General features: G+C 27.5%; 1 protein-coding gene across 1 annotated transcript; it reads right to left on the reverse strand.

Moving 5' to 3' along the window:
• Window positions 1-9: 9 nt before the first annotated feature.
• Window positions 10-1,417, reverse strand: LOC122503077. Its single transcript, XM_043613498.1, has 2 exons — window positions 757-1,417; window positions 10-149 (listed from the first exon to the last, which is right to left on the reverse strand). Exons 1-2 carry the CDS (start codon window positions 1,415-1,417, stop codon window positions 10-12), a joined length of 801 nt encoding a protein of 266 aa, XP_043469433.1.
• Between the last annotated feature and the right edge of the window lie 11,197 nt (window positions 1,418-12,614).

The following is a 12,614-nucleotide window of genomic DNA, read 5'->3' on the forward strand; positions in this document are numbered from 1 at the left end:
TTGCAATTCCTACTCCGACTCCACACTGGTTGTGCAATTATCGACGTAAAAGGATTTCGATAATTTTTCGATGATTTCGCGAGACCATAATCCTTTACTGTCTTTCGCTGCTTGTAATAAATTTGTAAAATGTAATTTTAAAACAGCACCTAATAAAAAAGGACTACACTTTAGACCAAACACTACACGTTTATGTCGAAAAATTTGTAGCTTTTCGTCAACCACCCAAAGAAACCTTAAATAATCGCGATCCTTTGACCGACAGATTGGCTCAGTCGGATAAATGCCTGGCGTTGGTGGTCGTTTAAGGACCAAGGGTATAAGTATCCTTGGTTCGCGCCCACTTGGCTTGGTATTTTTCCGGCACGTGAGACAATCTGAGCGGGAGGTTTGACGTCGAGGTATAATGATGTGCACCGTCGATTATTGTCCGGTACACACCATTAGAACTCGACTGTCGATAAACCGGTTGTACTCAGAGAGGTTTTCTACAGTTTCCCTCTTCTCTGGCGAGAAAACCCATTGACGGGTGGTCCAGGCGTAATGCGAGTACTCCTAATAAAGTCGGCTGTAGACGCAAAATTAGGTTAATATATAGAAAATTTCTAAAGTAGAATGGTTATGCTTAATCCAAAAAAGTATTTCTCGGGGACTCTTGTCGAAGTGCGTAAGGCCAATAGGGCAGGAGTATAAACAATATAAAAAAAAAATAATCGCGATCCTTATCATTCACCCCAATCTGCAAGAATGCCTTACGAATGTCAGCCAAAACAGCAATTTCGTGTTCCCGAAATTTCAGCAACGAAGCGGGTATCAACTCTATTAAGTTTGGTCCTTTTTCCAAACATTGATTCAAGGAAGGAAAACCCGACAAGTATGCCGAAACATCAAATACTGGCCGTATATTTGTCGTGCTTTCCTCCTTGACAACTGGACGATGAGGCAAGTAGTGACATGCGGGGGTCGACTTTTCCATTACTGGTTCAATAATACCTTCATTTTGCCATTCTTTAAATACCTGATCGTACTGAAAAAACAAATCATCTCGCTTTAACTTTTCTACCGTATTCTTTAATCTCTTTTCAGACAACTCAAAATTCTGAGAAATAGGAGCGTGGTCATCCACCCACGGTAAATCAACCGAGTATCTTTTATCACTGTAAACAACTGATTTCAAAAAGTTATCTTCAACACTTTGTTCTTTTATTGATTGATTTGCTTTTTTAGTTGGATCCTTAATACCCAAAACATCGAGACTCCACAGATCGGAAATCTTTGCATCTTTTACAAACATTGACATGGCAACAGTGGCTGCATCTGTTCGATCAGTCGCAGGATTTTTCCCCATGAGAGCCCATCCTAATTTAGTCTCAAACGCAACAAGACCATTGCTCAATTCAAATTTGTTCCCTGTCATGATTGTTCCCTCGCAAGTTTCAGCGCGCCTCGGGGCGCGCGATTATTGATCGTCGCGCTTCGCGCTCCAGCGATTATTTCGCACGTCGCGCTTCGCGCTCCGTGTGTTGTTGCGCGCTTCGCGCGCAAATGGCTCGCTTCGCTCGCCGGGGTCTGCAATTGTTGTGCATTATTTATGTTCCTGTTTCCTATTATATGTTTCATAAAACAGTTTTTTTTTCTTAAAGTTACTACGACTTTAAGGATTACATTCTCATCACATGTTTTAGTTTGTTGATGATTGCGATATTAAGTGAATTTAAATGTATATTTTTGGTCTTGATGATTAAAATTGTAAAGTTATTTTTAATTATACTAACTCTCTTAGTAAAAACATGATTTGCAGAAGCAGCTAAAATATTTTTAAAGAATTAGTATCAAATTTTTTGTGTAGTGTAGACCGGAGCGTAATGACTAACTTTTCACTCTTTGTTTATTTACTCAGACATTTTTGTTTTAATTAAGTGTTTATCTCCTAGAAAAGTTACTCTGGTATATTACTTTCTCATGTGATGAGAATGAAAAAAACCATTTCCAACAAGATAGGACCAAAAATTTGAAATGTAAAAAGGGGTCACACCAGCACAACTGTATTAAAAAAATTTCATTGATTTTCTAAAATGTTATATCTTTTATGAATATATTTTAGTTATAACATTTTAGAAAACCAATAAAATTTTTTTAACCCAGTTGTCCTCGCCTGACCCAAAAACTTAAAAAAAATTAAGTTTCTATGAAAAAATGTTGTAGAGAAAAGTTGTTTGTATTTTTCTAATCGAAAGTAATATAAAATTAAAAATATTGAAATTTGAAAAAATTGAATTTTCAAAATTTTGAAACTACTGTAGTTTGTGTAGTTTTCGACGAAAATATCTAGCTAACGAACTCGATCTGTATTTTAACAGTAACTTTGTGCATGCAAAGTTGCAAGTTGATGCAATAAGTTTTTCAAGAGTTATCGTAGGGACACCATTGTGTCTACAGACAGACACGAAGACAGACATACAGACAGACACTTTTTCTAGACCATGTTTAACAGACTCAGGGAACTCCAAAACGTAGAGATTTCAAGAAATTAGCGAAAGTCAATTTTCGACCAAAACTAATACTTTCTCATGTGATAATAATGTAAAAATGATTAAAAACAAAAAATATATTCAAATAGTGCAATTGAAAATGAAAAAATCATATTTCGAATTTTATATCGGTTAACCAGAACTCAAAAAAAAAATTTGTTTAATTTAGAAATACTAAAAAATTAAATTTTTAATAGCTTTAAAAAAAAATTTCTGAGTAATATGTAAAGCAATATTTCTAAACAATGTTGAGAGACAAAAAAAAATATTTTGATATGAAAATAAAATTTTTTAGTTCTAGATAAACCGTTTGGCTAAATCTGGCCCAAAAACTTAAAAAATATACCTGGCCCAAAAACTTAAAAAAAAAAAAAAAAAAAAATTCATAACTTTTTTGTTTTTTGTTATACAAAAAAGTGTGTAAAAGAAAAGTTGTTTGTTTTTGTACAAATTTTAAGGAAAAAATTGGAAAAGAATATTTTTTTGAAAATTGGAAAAAATACAAATTTTTGAAAATTTAAAAGTTTTGTATTTTTGTCGTTTTTTGACGAAATGAGCTGTCCAACGAACTCAGGCTTCATTTTAATGGACTAAAAAAGCACCCCAAATTGCAAGTCGATTCGTTAAAATTTGTTCGAGTTATCGTCGAGACAAAATTTTCTACAGACAGACAGACAGACAGACAGACAGACACTTCGCTAAAAACCATTTTTTTGGAATCAGGGGGTCATGAAACGTGAAGATTTATCAAAATTAGAAATTTCTCAAAATCGCACAAATCCAAGACTTTCTCATTTTTGATGAGAATGTAAAAAACAAATATTACGAAAAAATTCAAAAACAGCAAAATTTTCGGATATTTTGAGTTCTTTTTTGCTCCTAATTTTGTATATTTACCTAAATTTGGCATCTAAAAGAAAAAACTTAAAGTTTTGACATGTTTTTAATGTTTTTTAATGTTTCGGCTAATGCTTCACTCACTATAAATCTCAATTTTTTGCACTTTTTTGGAAAAAAAATTCATAACTTTTTTGTTTTTTGTTGTACAAAAAAGTGTGTAAAGGAAAAGTTGTTTGTTTTTGTACAAATTTTAAGGAAAAAAATTAAAAAATTTTTTTTTTTTGAAAATTGTCAAAAATCCAAAATTTTGAAAATTTCAAAATTTCAAAAAAATTCATAACTTTTTTGTTTTTTGTTATACAAAAAAGTGTGTAAAAGAAAAGTTGTTTGTTTTTGTACAAATTTTAAGGAAAAAATTGGAAAAGAATATTTTTTTGAAAATTGGAAAAAATACAAATTTTTGAAAATTTAAAAGTTTTGTATTTTTGTCGTTTTTTGACGAAATGAGCTGTCCAACGAACTCAGGCTTCATTTTAATGGACTAAAAAAGCACCCCAAATTGCAAGTCGATTCGTTAAAATTTGTTCGAGTTATCGTCGAGACAAAATTTTCTAACAGACAGACAGACAGACAGACAGACACTTCGCTAAAAACCATTTTTTTGGAATCAGGGGGTCATGAAACGTGAAGATTTATCAAAATTAGAAATTTCTCAAAATCGCACAAATCCAAGACTTTCTCATTTTTGATGAGAATGTAAAAAACAAATATTACGAAAAAATTCAAAAACAGCAAAATTTTCGGATATTTTGAGTTCTTTTTTGCTCCTAATTTTGTATATTTACCTAAATTTGGCATCTAAAAGAAAAAACTTAAAGTTTTGACATGTTTTTAATGTTTTTTAATGTTTCGGCTAATGCTTCACTCACTATAAATCTCAATTTTTTGCACTTTTTTGGAAAAAAAATTCATAACTTTTTTGTTTTTTGTTGTACAAAAAAGTGTGTAAAGGAAAAGTTGTTTGTTTTTGTACAAATTTTAAGGAAAAAAATTAAAAAATTTTTTTTTTTTGAAAATTGTCAAAAATCCAAAATTTTGAAAATTTCAAAATTTCAAAAAAATTCATAACTTTTTTGTTTTTTGTTATACAAAAAAGTGTGTAAAAGAAAAGTTGTTTGTTTTTGTACAAATTTTAAGGAAAAAATTGGAAAAGAATATTTTTTTGAAAATTGGAAAAAATACAAATTTTTGAAAATTTAAAAGTTTTGTATTTTTGTCGTTTTTTGACGAAATGAGCTGTCCAACGAACTCAGGCTTCATTTTAATGGACTAAAAAAGCACCCCAAATTGCAAGTCGATTCGTTAAAATTTGTTCGAGTTATCGTCGAGACAAAATTTTCTACAGACAGACAGACAGACAGACACTTCGCTAAAAACCATTTTTTTGGAATCAGGGGGTCATGAAACGTGAAGATTTATCAAAATTAGAAATTTCTCAAAATCGCACAAATCCAAGACTTTCTCATTTTTGATGAGAATGTAAAAAACAAATATTACGAAAAAATTCAAAAACAGCAAAATTTTCGGATATTTTGAGTTCTTTTTTGCTCCTAATTTTGTATATTTACCTAAATTTGGCATCTAAAAGAAAAAACTTAAAGTTTTGACATGTTTTTAATGTTTTTTAATGTTTCGGCTAATGCTTCACTCACTATAAATCTCAATTTTTTGCACTTTTTTGGAAAAAAAATTCATAACTTTTTTGTTTTTTGTTGTACAAAAAAGTGTGTAAAGGAAAAGTTGTTTGTTTTTGTACAAATTTTAAGGAAAAAAATTAAAAAATTTTTTTTTTTTGAAAATTGTCAAAAATCCAAAATTTTGAAAATTTCAAAATTTCAAAAAAATTCATAACTTTTTTGTTTTTTGTTATACAAAAAAGTGTGTAAAAGAAAAGTTGTTTGTTTTTGTACAAATTTTAAGGAAAAAATTGGAAAAGAATATTTTTTTGAAAATTGGAAAAAATACAAATTTTTGAAAATTTAAAAGTTTTGTATTTTTGTCGTTTTTTGACGAAATGAGCTGTCCAACGAACTCAGGCTTCATTTTAATGGACTAAAAAAGCACCCCAAATTGCAAGTCGATTCGTTAAAATTTGTTCGAGTTATCGTCGAGACAAAATTTTCTACAGACAGACAGACAGACAGACAGACAGACACTTCGCTAAAAACCATTTTTTTGGAATCAGGGGGTCATGAAACGTGAAGATTTATCAAAATTAGAAATTTCTCAAAATCGCACAAATCCAAGACTTTCTCATTTTTGATGAGAATGTAAAAAACAAATATTACGAAAAAATTCAAAAACAGCAAAATTTTCGGATATTTTGAGTTCTTTTTTGCTCCTAATTTTGTATATTTACCTAAATTTGGCATCTAAAAGAAAAAACTTAAAGTTTTGACATGTTTTTAATGTTTTTTAATGTTTCGGCTAATGCTTCACTCACTATAAATCTCAATTTTTTGCACTTTTTTGGAAAAAAAATTCATAACTTTTTTGTTTTTTGTTGTACAAAAAAGTGTGTAAAGGAAAAGTTGTTTGTTTTTGTACAAATTTTAAGGAAAAAAATTAAAAATTTTTTTTTTTTGAAAATTGTCAAAAATCCAAAATTTTGAAAATTTCAAAATTTCAAAAAAATTCATAACTTTTTTGTTTTTTGTTATACAAAAAAGTGTGTAAAAGAAAAGTTGTTTGTTTTTGTACAAATTTTAAGGAAAAAATTGGAAAAGAATATTTTTTTGAAAATTGGAAAAAATACAAATTTTTGAAAATTTAAAAGTTTTGTATTTTTGTCGTTTTTTGACGAAATGAGCTGTCCAACGAACTCAGGCTTCATTTTAATGGACTAAAAAAGCACCCCAAATTGCAAGTCGATTCGTTAAAATTTGTTCGAGTTATCGTCGAGACAAAATTTTCTACAGACAGACAGACAGACAGACACTTCGCTAAAAACCATTTTTTTGGAATCAGGGGGTCATGAAACGTGAAGATTTATCAAAATTAGAAATTTCTCAAAATCGCACAAATCCAAGACTTTCTCATTTTTGATGAGAATGTAAAAAACAAATATTACGAAAAAATTCAAAAACAGCAAAATTTTCGGATATTTTGAGTTCTTTTTTGCTCCTAATTTTGTATATTTACCTAAATTTGGCATCTAAAAGAAAAAACTTAAAGTTTTGACATGTTTTTAATGTTTTTTAATGTTTCGGCTAATGCTTCACTCACTATAAATCTCAATTTTTTGCACTTTTTTGGAAAAAAAAATTCATAACTTTTTTGTTTTTTGTTGTACAAAAAAGTGTGTAAAGGAAAAGTTGTTTGTTTTTGTACAAATTTTAAGGAAAAAAATTAAAAAATTTTTTTTTTTTGAAAATTGTCAAAAATCCAAAATTTTGAAAATTTCAAAATTTCAAAAAAATTCATAACTTTTTTGTTTTTTGTTATACAAAAAAGTGTGTAAAAGAAAAGTTGTTTGTTTTTGTACAAATTTTAAGGAAAAAATTGGAAAAGAATATTTTTTTGAAAATTGGAAAAAATACAAATTTTTGAAAATTTAAAAGTTTTGTATTTTTGTCGTTTTTTGACGAAATGAGCTGTCCAACGAACTCAGGCTTCATTTTAATGGACTAAAAAAGCACCCCAAATTGCAAGTCGATTCGTTAAAATTTGTTCGAGTTATCGTCGAGACAAAATTTTCTACAGACAGACAGACAGACAGACAGACAGACAGACACTTCGCTAAAAACCATTTTTTTGGAATCAGGGGGTCATGAAACGTGAAGATTTATCAAAATTAGAAATTTCTCAAAATCGCACAAATCCAAGACTTTCTCATTTTTGATGAGAATGTAAAAAACAAATATTACGAAAAAATTCAAAAACAGCAAAATTTTCGGATATTTTGAGTTCTTTTTTGCTCCTAATTTTGTATATTTACCTAAATTTGGCATCTAAAAGAAAAAACTTAAAGTTTTGACATGTTTTTAATGTTTTTTAATGTTTCGGCTAATGCTTCACTCACTATAAATCTCAATTTTTTGCACTTTTTTGGAAAAAAAATTCATAACTTTTTTGTTTTTTGTTGTACAAAAAAGTGTGTAAAGGAAAAGTTGTTTGTTTTTGTACAAATTTTAAGGAAAAAAATTAAAAAATTTTTTTTTTTTGAAAATTGTCAAAAATCCAAAATTTTGAAAATTTCAAAATTTCAAAAAAATTCATAACTTTTTTGTTTTTTGTTATACAAAAAAGTGTGTAAAAGAAAAGTTGTTTGTTTTTGTACAAATTTTAAGGAAAAAATTGGAAAAGAATATTTTTTTGAAAATTGGAAAAAATACAAATTTTTGAAAATTTAAAAGTTTTGTATTTTTGTCGTTTTTTGACGAAATGAGCTGTCCAACGAACTCAGGCTTCATTTTAATGGACTAAAAAAGCACCCCAAATTGCAAGTCGATTCGTTAAAATTTGTTCGAGTTATCGTCGAGACAAAATTTTCTACAGACAGACAGACAGACAGACAGACAGACACTTCGCTAAAAACCATTTTTTTGGAATCAGGGGGTCATGAAACGTGAAGATTTATCAAAATTAGAAATTTCTCAAAATCGCACAAATCCAAGACTTTCTCATTTTTGATGAGAATGTAAAAAACAAATATTACGAAAAAATTCAAAAACAGCAAAATTTTCGGATATTTTGAGTTCTTTTTTGCTCCTAATTTTGTATATTTACCTAAATTTGGCATCTAAAAGAAAAAACTTAAAGTTTTGACATGTTTTTAATGTTTTTTAATGTTTCGGCTAATGCTTCACTCACTATAAATCTCAATTTTTTGCACTTTTTTGGAAAAAAAATTCATAACTTTTTTGTTTTTTGTTGTACAAAAAAGTGTGTAAAGGAAAAGTTGTTTGTTTTTGTACAAATTTTAAGGAAAAAAATTAAAAAATTTTTTTTTTTTGAAAATTGTCAAAAATCCAAAATTTTGAAAATTTCAAAATTTCAAAAAAATTCATAACTTTTTTGTTTTTTGTTATACAAAAAAGTGTGTAAAAGAAAAGTTGTTTGTTTTTGTACAAATTTTAAGGAAAAAATTGGAAAAGAATATTTTTTTGAAAATTGGAAAAAATACAAATTTTTGAAAATTTAAAAGTTTTGTATTTTTGTCGTTTTTTGACGAAATGAGCTGTCCAACGAACTCAGGCTTCATTTTAATGGACTAAAAAAGCACCCCAAATTGCAAGTCGATTCGTTAAAATTTGTTCGAGTTATCGTCGAGACAAAATTTTCTACAGACAGACAGACAGACAGACAGACACTTCGCTAAAAACCATTTTTTTGGAATCAGGGGGTCATGAAACGTGAAGATTTATCAAAATTAGAAATTTCTCAAAATCGCACAAATCCAAGACTTTCTCATTTTTGATGAGAATGTAAAAAACAAATATTACGAAAAAATTCAAAAACAGCAAAATTTTCGGATATTTTGAGTTCTTTTTTGCTCCTAATTTTGTATATTTACCTAAATTTGGCATCTAAAAGAAAAAACTTAAAGTTTTGACATGTTTTTAATGTTTTTTAATGTTTCGGCTAATGCTTCACTCACTATAAATCTCAATTTTTTGCACTTTTTTGGAAAAAAAATTCATAACTTTTTTGTTTTTTGTTGTACAAAAAAGTGTGTAAAGGAAAAGTTGTTTGTTTTTGTACAAATTTTAAGGAAAAAAATTAAAAAATTTTTTTTTTTTGAAAATTGTCAAAAATCCAAAATTTTGAAAATTTCAAAATTTCAAAAAAATTCATAACTTTTTTGTTTTTTGTTATACAAAAAAGTGTGTAAAAGAAAAGTTGTTTGTTTTTGTACAAATTTTAAGGAAAAAATTGGAAAAGAATATTTTTTTGAAAATTGGAAAAAATACAAATTTTTGAAAATTTAAAAGTTTTGTATTTTTGTCGTTTTTTGACGAAATGAGCTGTCCAACGAACTCAGGCTTCATTTTAATGGACTAAAAAAGCACCCCAAATTGCAAGTCGATTCGTTAAAATTTGTTCGAGTTATCGTCGAGACAAAATTTTCTACAGACAGACAGACAGACAGACACTTCGCTAAAAACCATTTTTTTGGAATCAGGGGGTCATGAAACGTGAAGATTTATCAAAATTAGAAATTTCTCAAAATCGCACAAATCCAAGACTTTCTCATTTTTGATGAGAATGTAAAAAACAAATATTACGAAAAAATTCAAAAACAGCAAAATTTTCGGATATTTTGAGTTCTTTTTTGCTCCTAATTTTGTATATTTACCTAAATTTGGCATCTAAAAGAAAAAACTTAAAGTTTTGACATGTTTTTAATGTTTTTTAATGTTTCGGCTAATGCTTCACTCACTATAAATCTCAATTTTTTGCACTTTTTTGGAAAAAAAAATTCATAACTTTTTTGTTTTTTGTTGTACAAAAAAGTGTGTAAAGGAAAAGTTGTTTGTTTTTGTACAAATTTTAAGGAAAAAAATTAAAAAATTTTTTTTTTTTGAAAATTGTCAAAAATCCAAAATTTTGAAAATTTCAAAATTTCAAAAAAATTCATAACTTTTTTGTTTTTTGTTATACAAAAAAGTGTGTAAAAGAAAAGTTGTTTGTTTTTGTACAAATTTTAAGGAAAAAATTGGAAAAGAATATTTTTTTGAAAATTGGAAAAAATACAAATTTTTGAAAATTTAAAAGTTTTGTATTTTTGTCGTTTTTTGACGAAATGAGCTGTCCAACGAACTCAGGCTTCATTTTAATGGACTAAAAAAGCACCCCAAATTGCAAGTCGATTCGTTAAAATTTGTTCGAGTTATCGTCGAGACAAAATTTTCTACAGACAGACAGACAGACAGACAGACAGACAGACACTTCGCTAAAAACCATTTTTTTGGAATCAGGGGGTCATGAAACGTGAAGATTTATCAAAATTAGAAATTTCTCAAAATCGCACAAATCCAAGACTTTCTCATTTTTGATGAGAATGTAAAAAACAAATATTACGAAAAAATTCAAAAACAGCAAAATTTTCGGATATTTTGAGTTCTTTTTTGCTCCTAATTTTGTATATTTACCTAAATTTGGCATCTAAAAGAAAAAACTTAAAGTTTTGACATGTTTTTAATGTTTTTTAATGTTTCGGCTAATGCTTCACTCACTATAAATCTCAATTTTTTGCACTTTTTTGGAAAAAAAAATTCATAACTTTTTTGTTTTTTGTTGTACAAAAAAGTGTGTAAAGGAAAAGTTGTTTGTTTTTGTACAAATTTTAAGGAAAAAAATTAAAAAATTTTTTTTTTTTGAAAATTGTCAAAAATCCAAAATTTTGAAAATTTCAAAATTTCAAAAAAATTCATAACTTTTTTGTTTTTTGTTATACAAAAAAGTGTGTAAAAGAAAAGTTGTTTGTTTTTGTACAAATTTTAAGGAAAAAATTGGAAAAGAATATTTTTTTGAAAATTGGAAAAAATACAAATTTTTGAAAATTTAAAAGTTTTGTATTTTTGTCGTTTTTTGACGAAATGAGCTGTCCAACGAACTCAGGCTTCATTTTAATGGACTAAAAAAGCACCCCAAATTGCAAGTCGATTCGTTAAAATTTGTTCGAGTTATCGTCGAGACAAAATTTTCTACAGACAGACAGACAGACAGACAAGACACTTCGCTAAAAACCATTTTTTTGGAATCAGGGGGTCATGAAACGTGAAGATTTATCAAAATTAGAAATTTCTCAAAATCGCACAAATCCAAGACTTTCTCATTTTTGATGAGAATGTAAAAAACAAATATTACGAAAAAATTCAAAAACAGCAAAATTTTCGGATATTTTGAGTTCTTTTTTGCTCCTAATTTTGTATATTTACCTAAATTTGGCATCTAAAAGAAAAAACTTAAAGTTTTGACATGTTTTTAATGTTTTTTAATGTTTCGGCTAATGCTTCACTCACTATAAATCTCAATTTTTTGCACTTTTTTGGAAAAAAAATTCATAACTTTTTTGTTTTTTGTTGTACAAAAAAGTGTGTAAAGGAAAAGTTGTTTGTTTTTGTACAAATTTTAAGGAAAAAAATTAAAAAATTTTTTTTTTTTGAAAATTGTCAAAAATCCAAAATTTTGAAAATTTCAAAATTTCAAAAAAATTCATAACTTTTTTGTTTTTTGTTATACAAAAAAGTGTGTAAAAGAAAAGTTGTTTGTTTTTGTACAAATTTTAAGGAAAAAATTGGAAAAGAATATTTTTTTGAAAATTGGAAAAAATACAAATTTTTGAAAATTTAAAAGTTTTGTATTTTTGTCGTTTTTTGACGAAATGAGCTGTCCAACGAACTCAGGCTTCATTTTAATGGACTAAAAAAGCACCCCAAATTGCAAGTCGATTCGTTAAAATTTGTTCGAGTTATCGTCGAGACAAAATTTTCTACAGACAGACAGACAGACAGACAGACAGACACTTCGCTAAAAACCATTTTTTTGGAATCAGGGGGTCATGAAACGTGAAGATTTATCAAAATTAGAAATTTCTCAAAATCGCACAAATCCAAGACTTTCTCATTTTTGATGAGAATGTAAAAAACAAATATTACGAAAAAATTCAAAAACAGCAAAATTTTCGGATATTTTGAGTTCTTTTTTGCTCCTAATTTTGTATATTTACCTAAATTTGGCATCTAAAAGAAAAAACTTAAAGTTTTGACATGTTTTTAATGTTTTTTAATGTTTCGGCTAATGCTTCACTCACTATAAATCTCAATTTTTTGCACTTTTTTGGAAAAAAAAATTCATAACTTTTTTGTTTTTTGTTGTACAAAAAAGTGTGTAAAGGAAAAGTTGTTTGTTTTTGTACAAATTTTAAGGAAAAAAATTAAAAAATTTTTTTTTTTTGAAAATTGTCAAAAATCCAAAATTTTGAAAATTTCAAAATTTCAAAAAAATTCATAACTTTTTTGTTTTTTGTTATACAAAAAAGTGTGTAAAAGAAAAGTTGTTTGTTTTTGTACAAATTTTAAGGAAAAAATTGGAAAAGAATATTTTTTTGAAAATTGGAAAAAATACAAATTTTTGAAAATTTAAAAGTTTTGTATTTTTGTCGTTTTTTGACGAAATGAGCTGTCCAACGAACTCAGGCTTCATTTTAATGGACTAAAAAAGCACCCCAAATTGCAA

Source organism: Leptopilina heterotoma, unplaced genomic scaffold (genome assembly GCF_015476425.1).
Source record: "Leptopilina heterotoma isolate Lh14 unplaced genomic scaffold, ASM1547642v1 Lhet_242, whole genome shotgun sequence".
Lineage (NCBI taxonomy): Eukaryota > Metazoa > Arthropoda > Insecta > Hymenoptera > Figitidae > Leptopilina > Leptopilina heterotoma.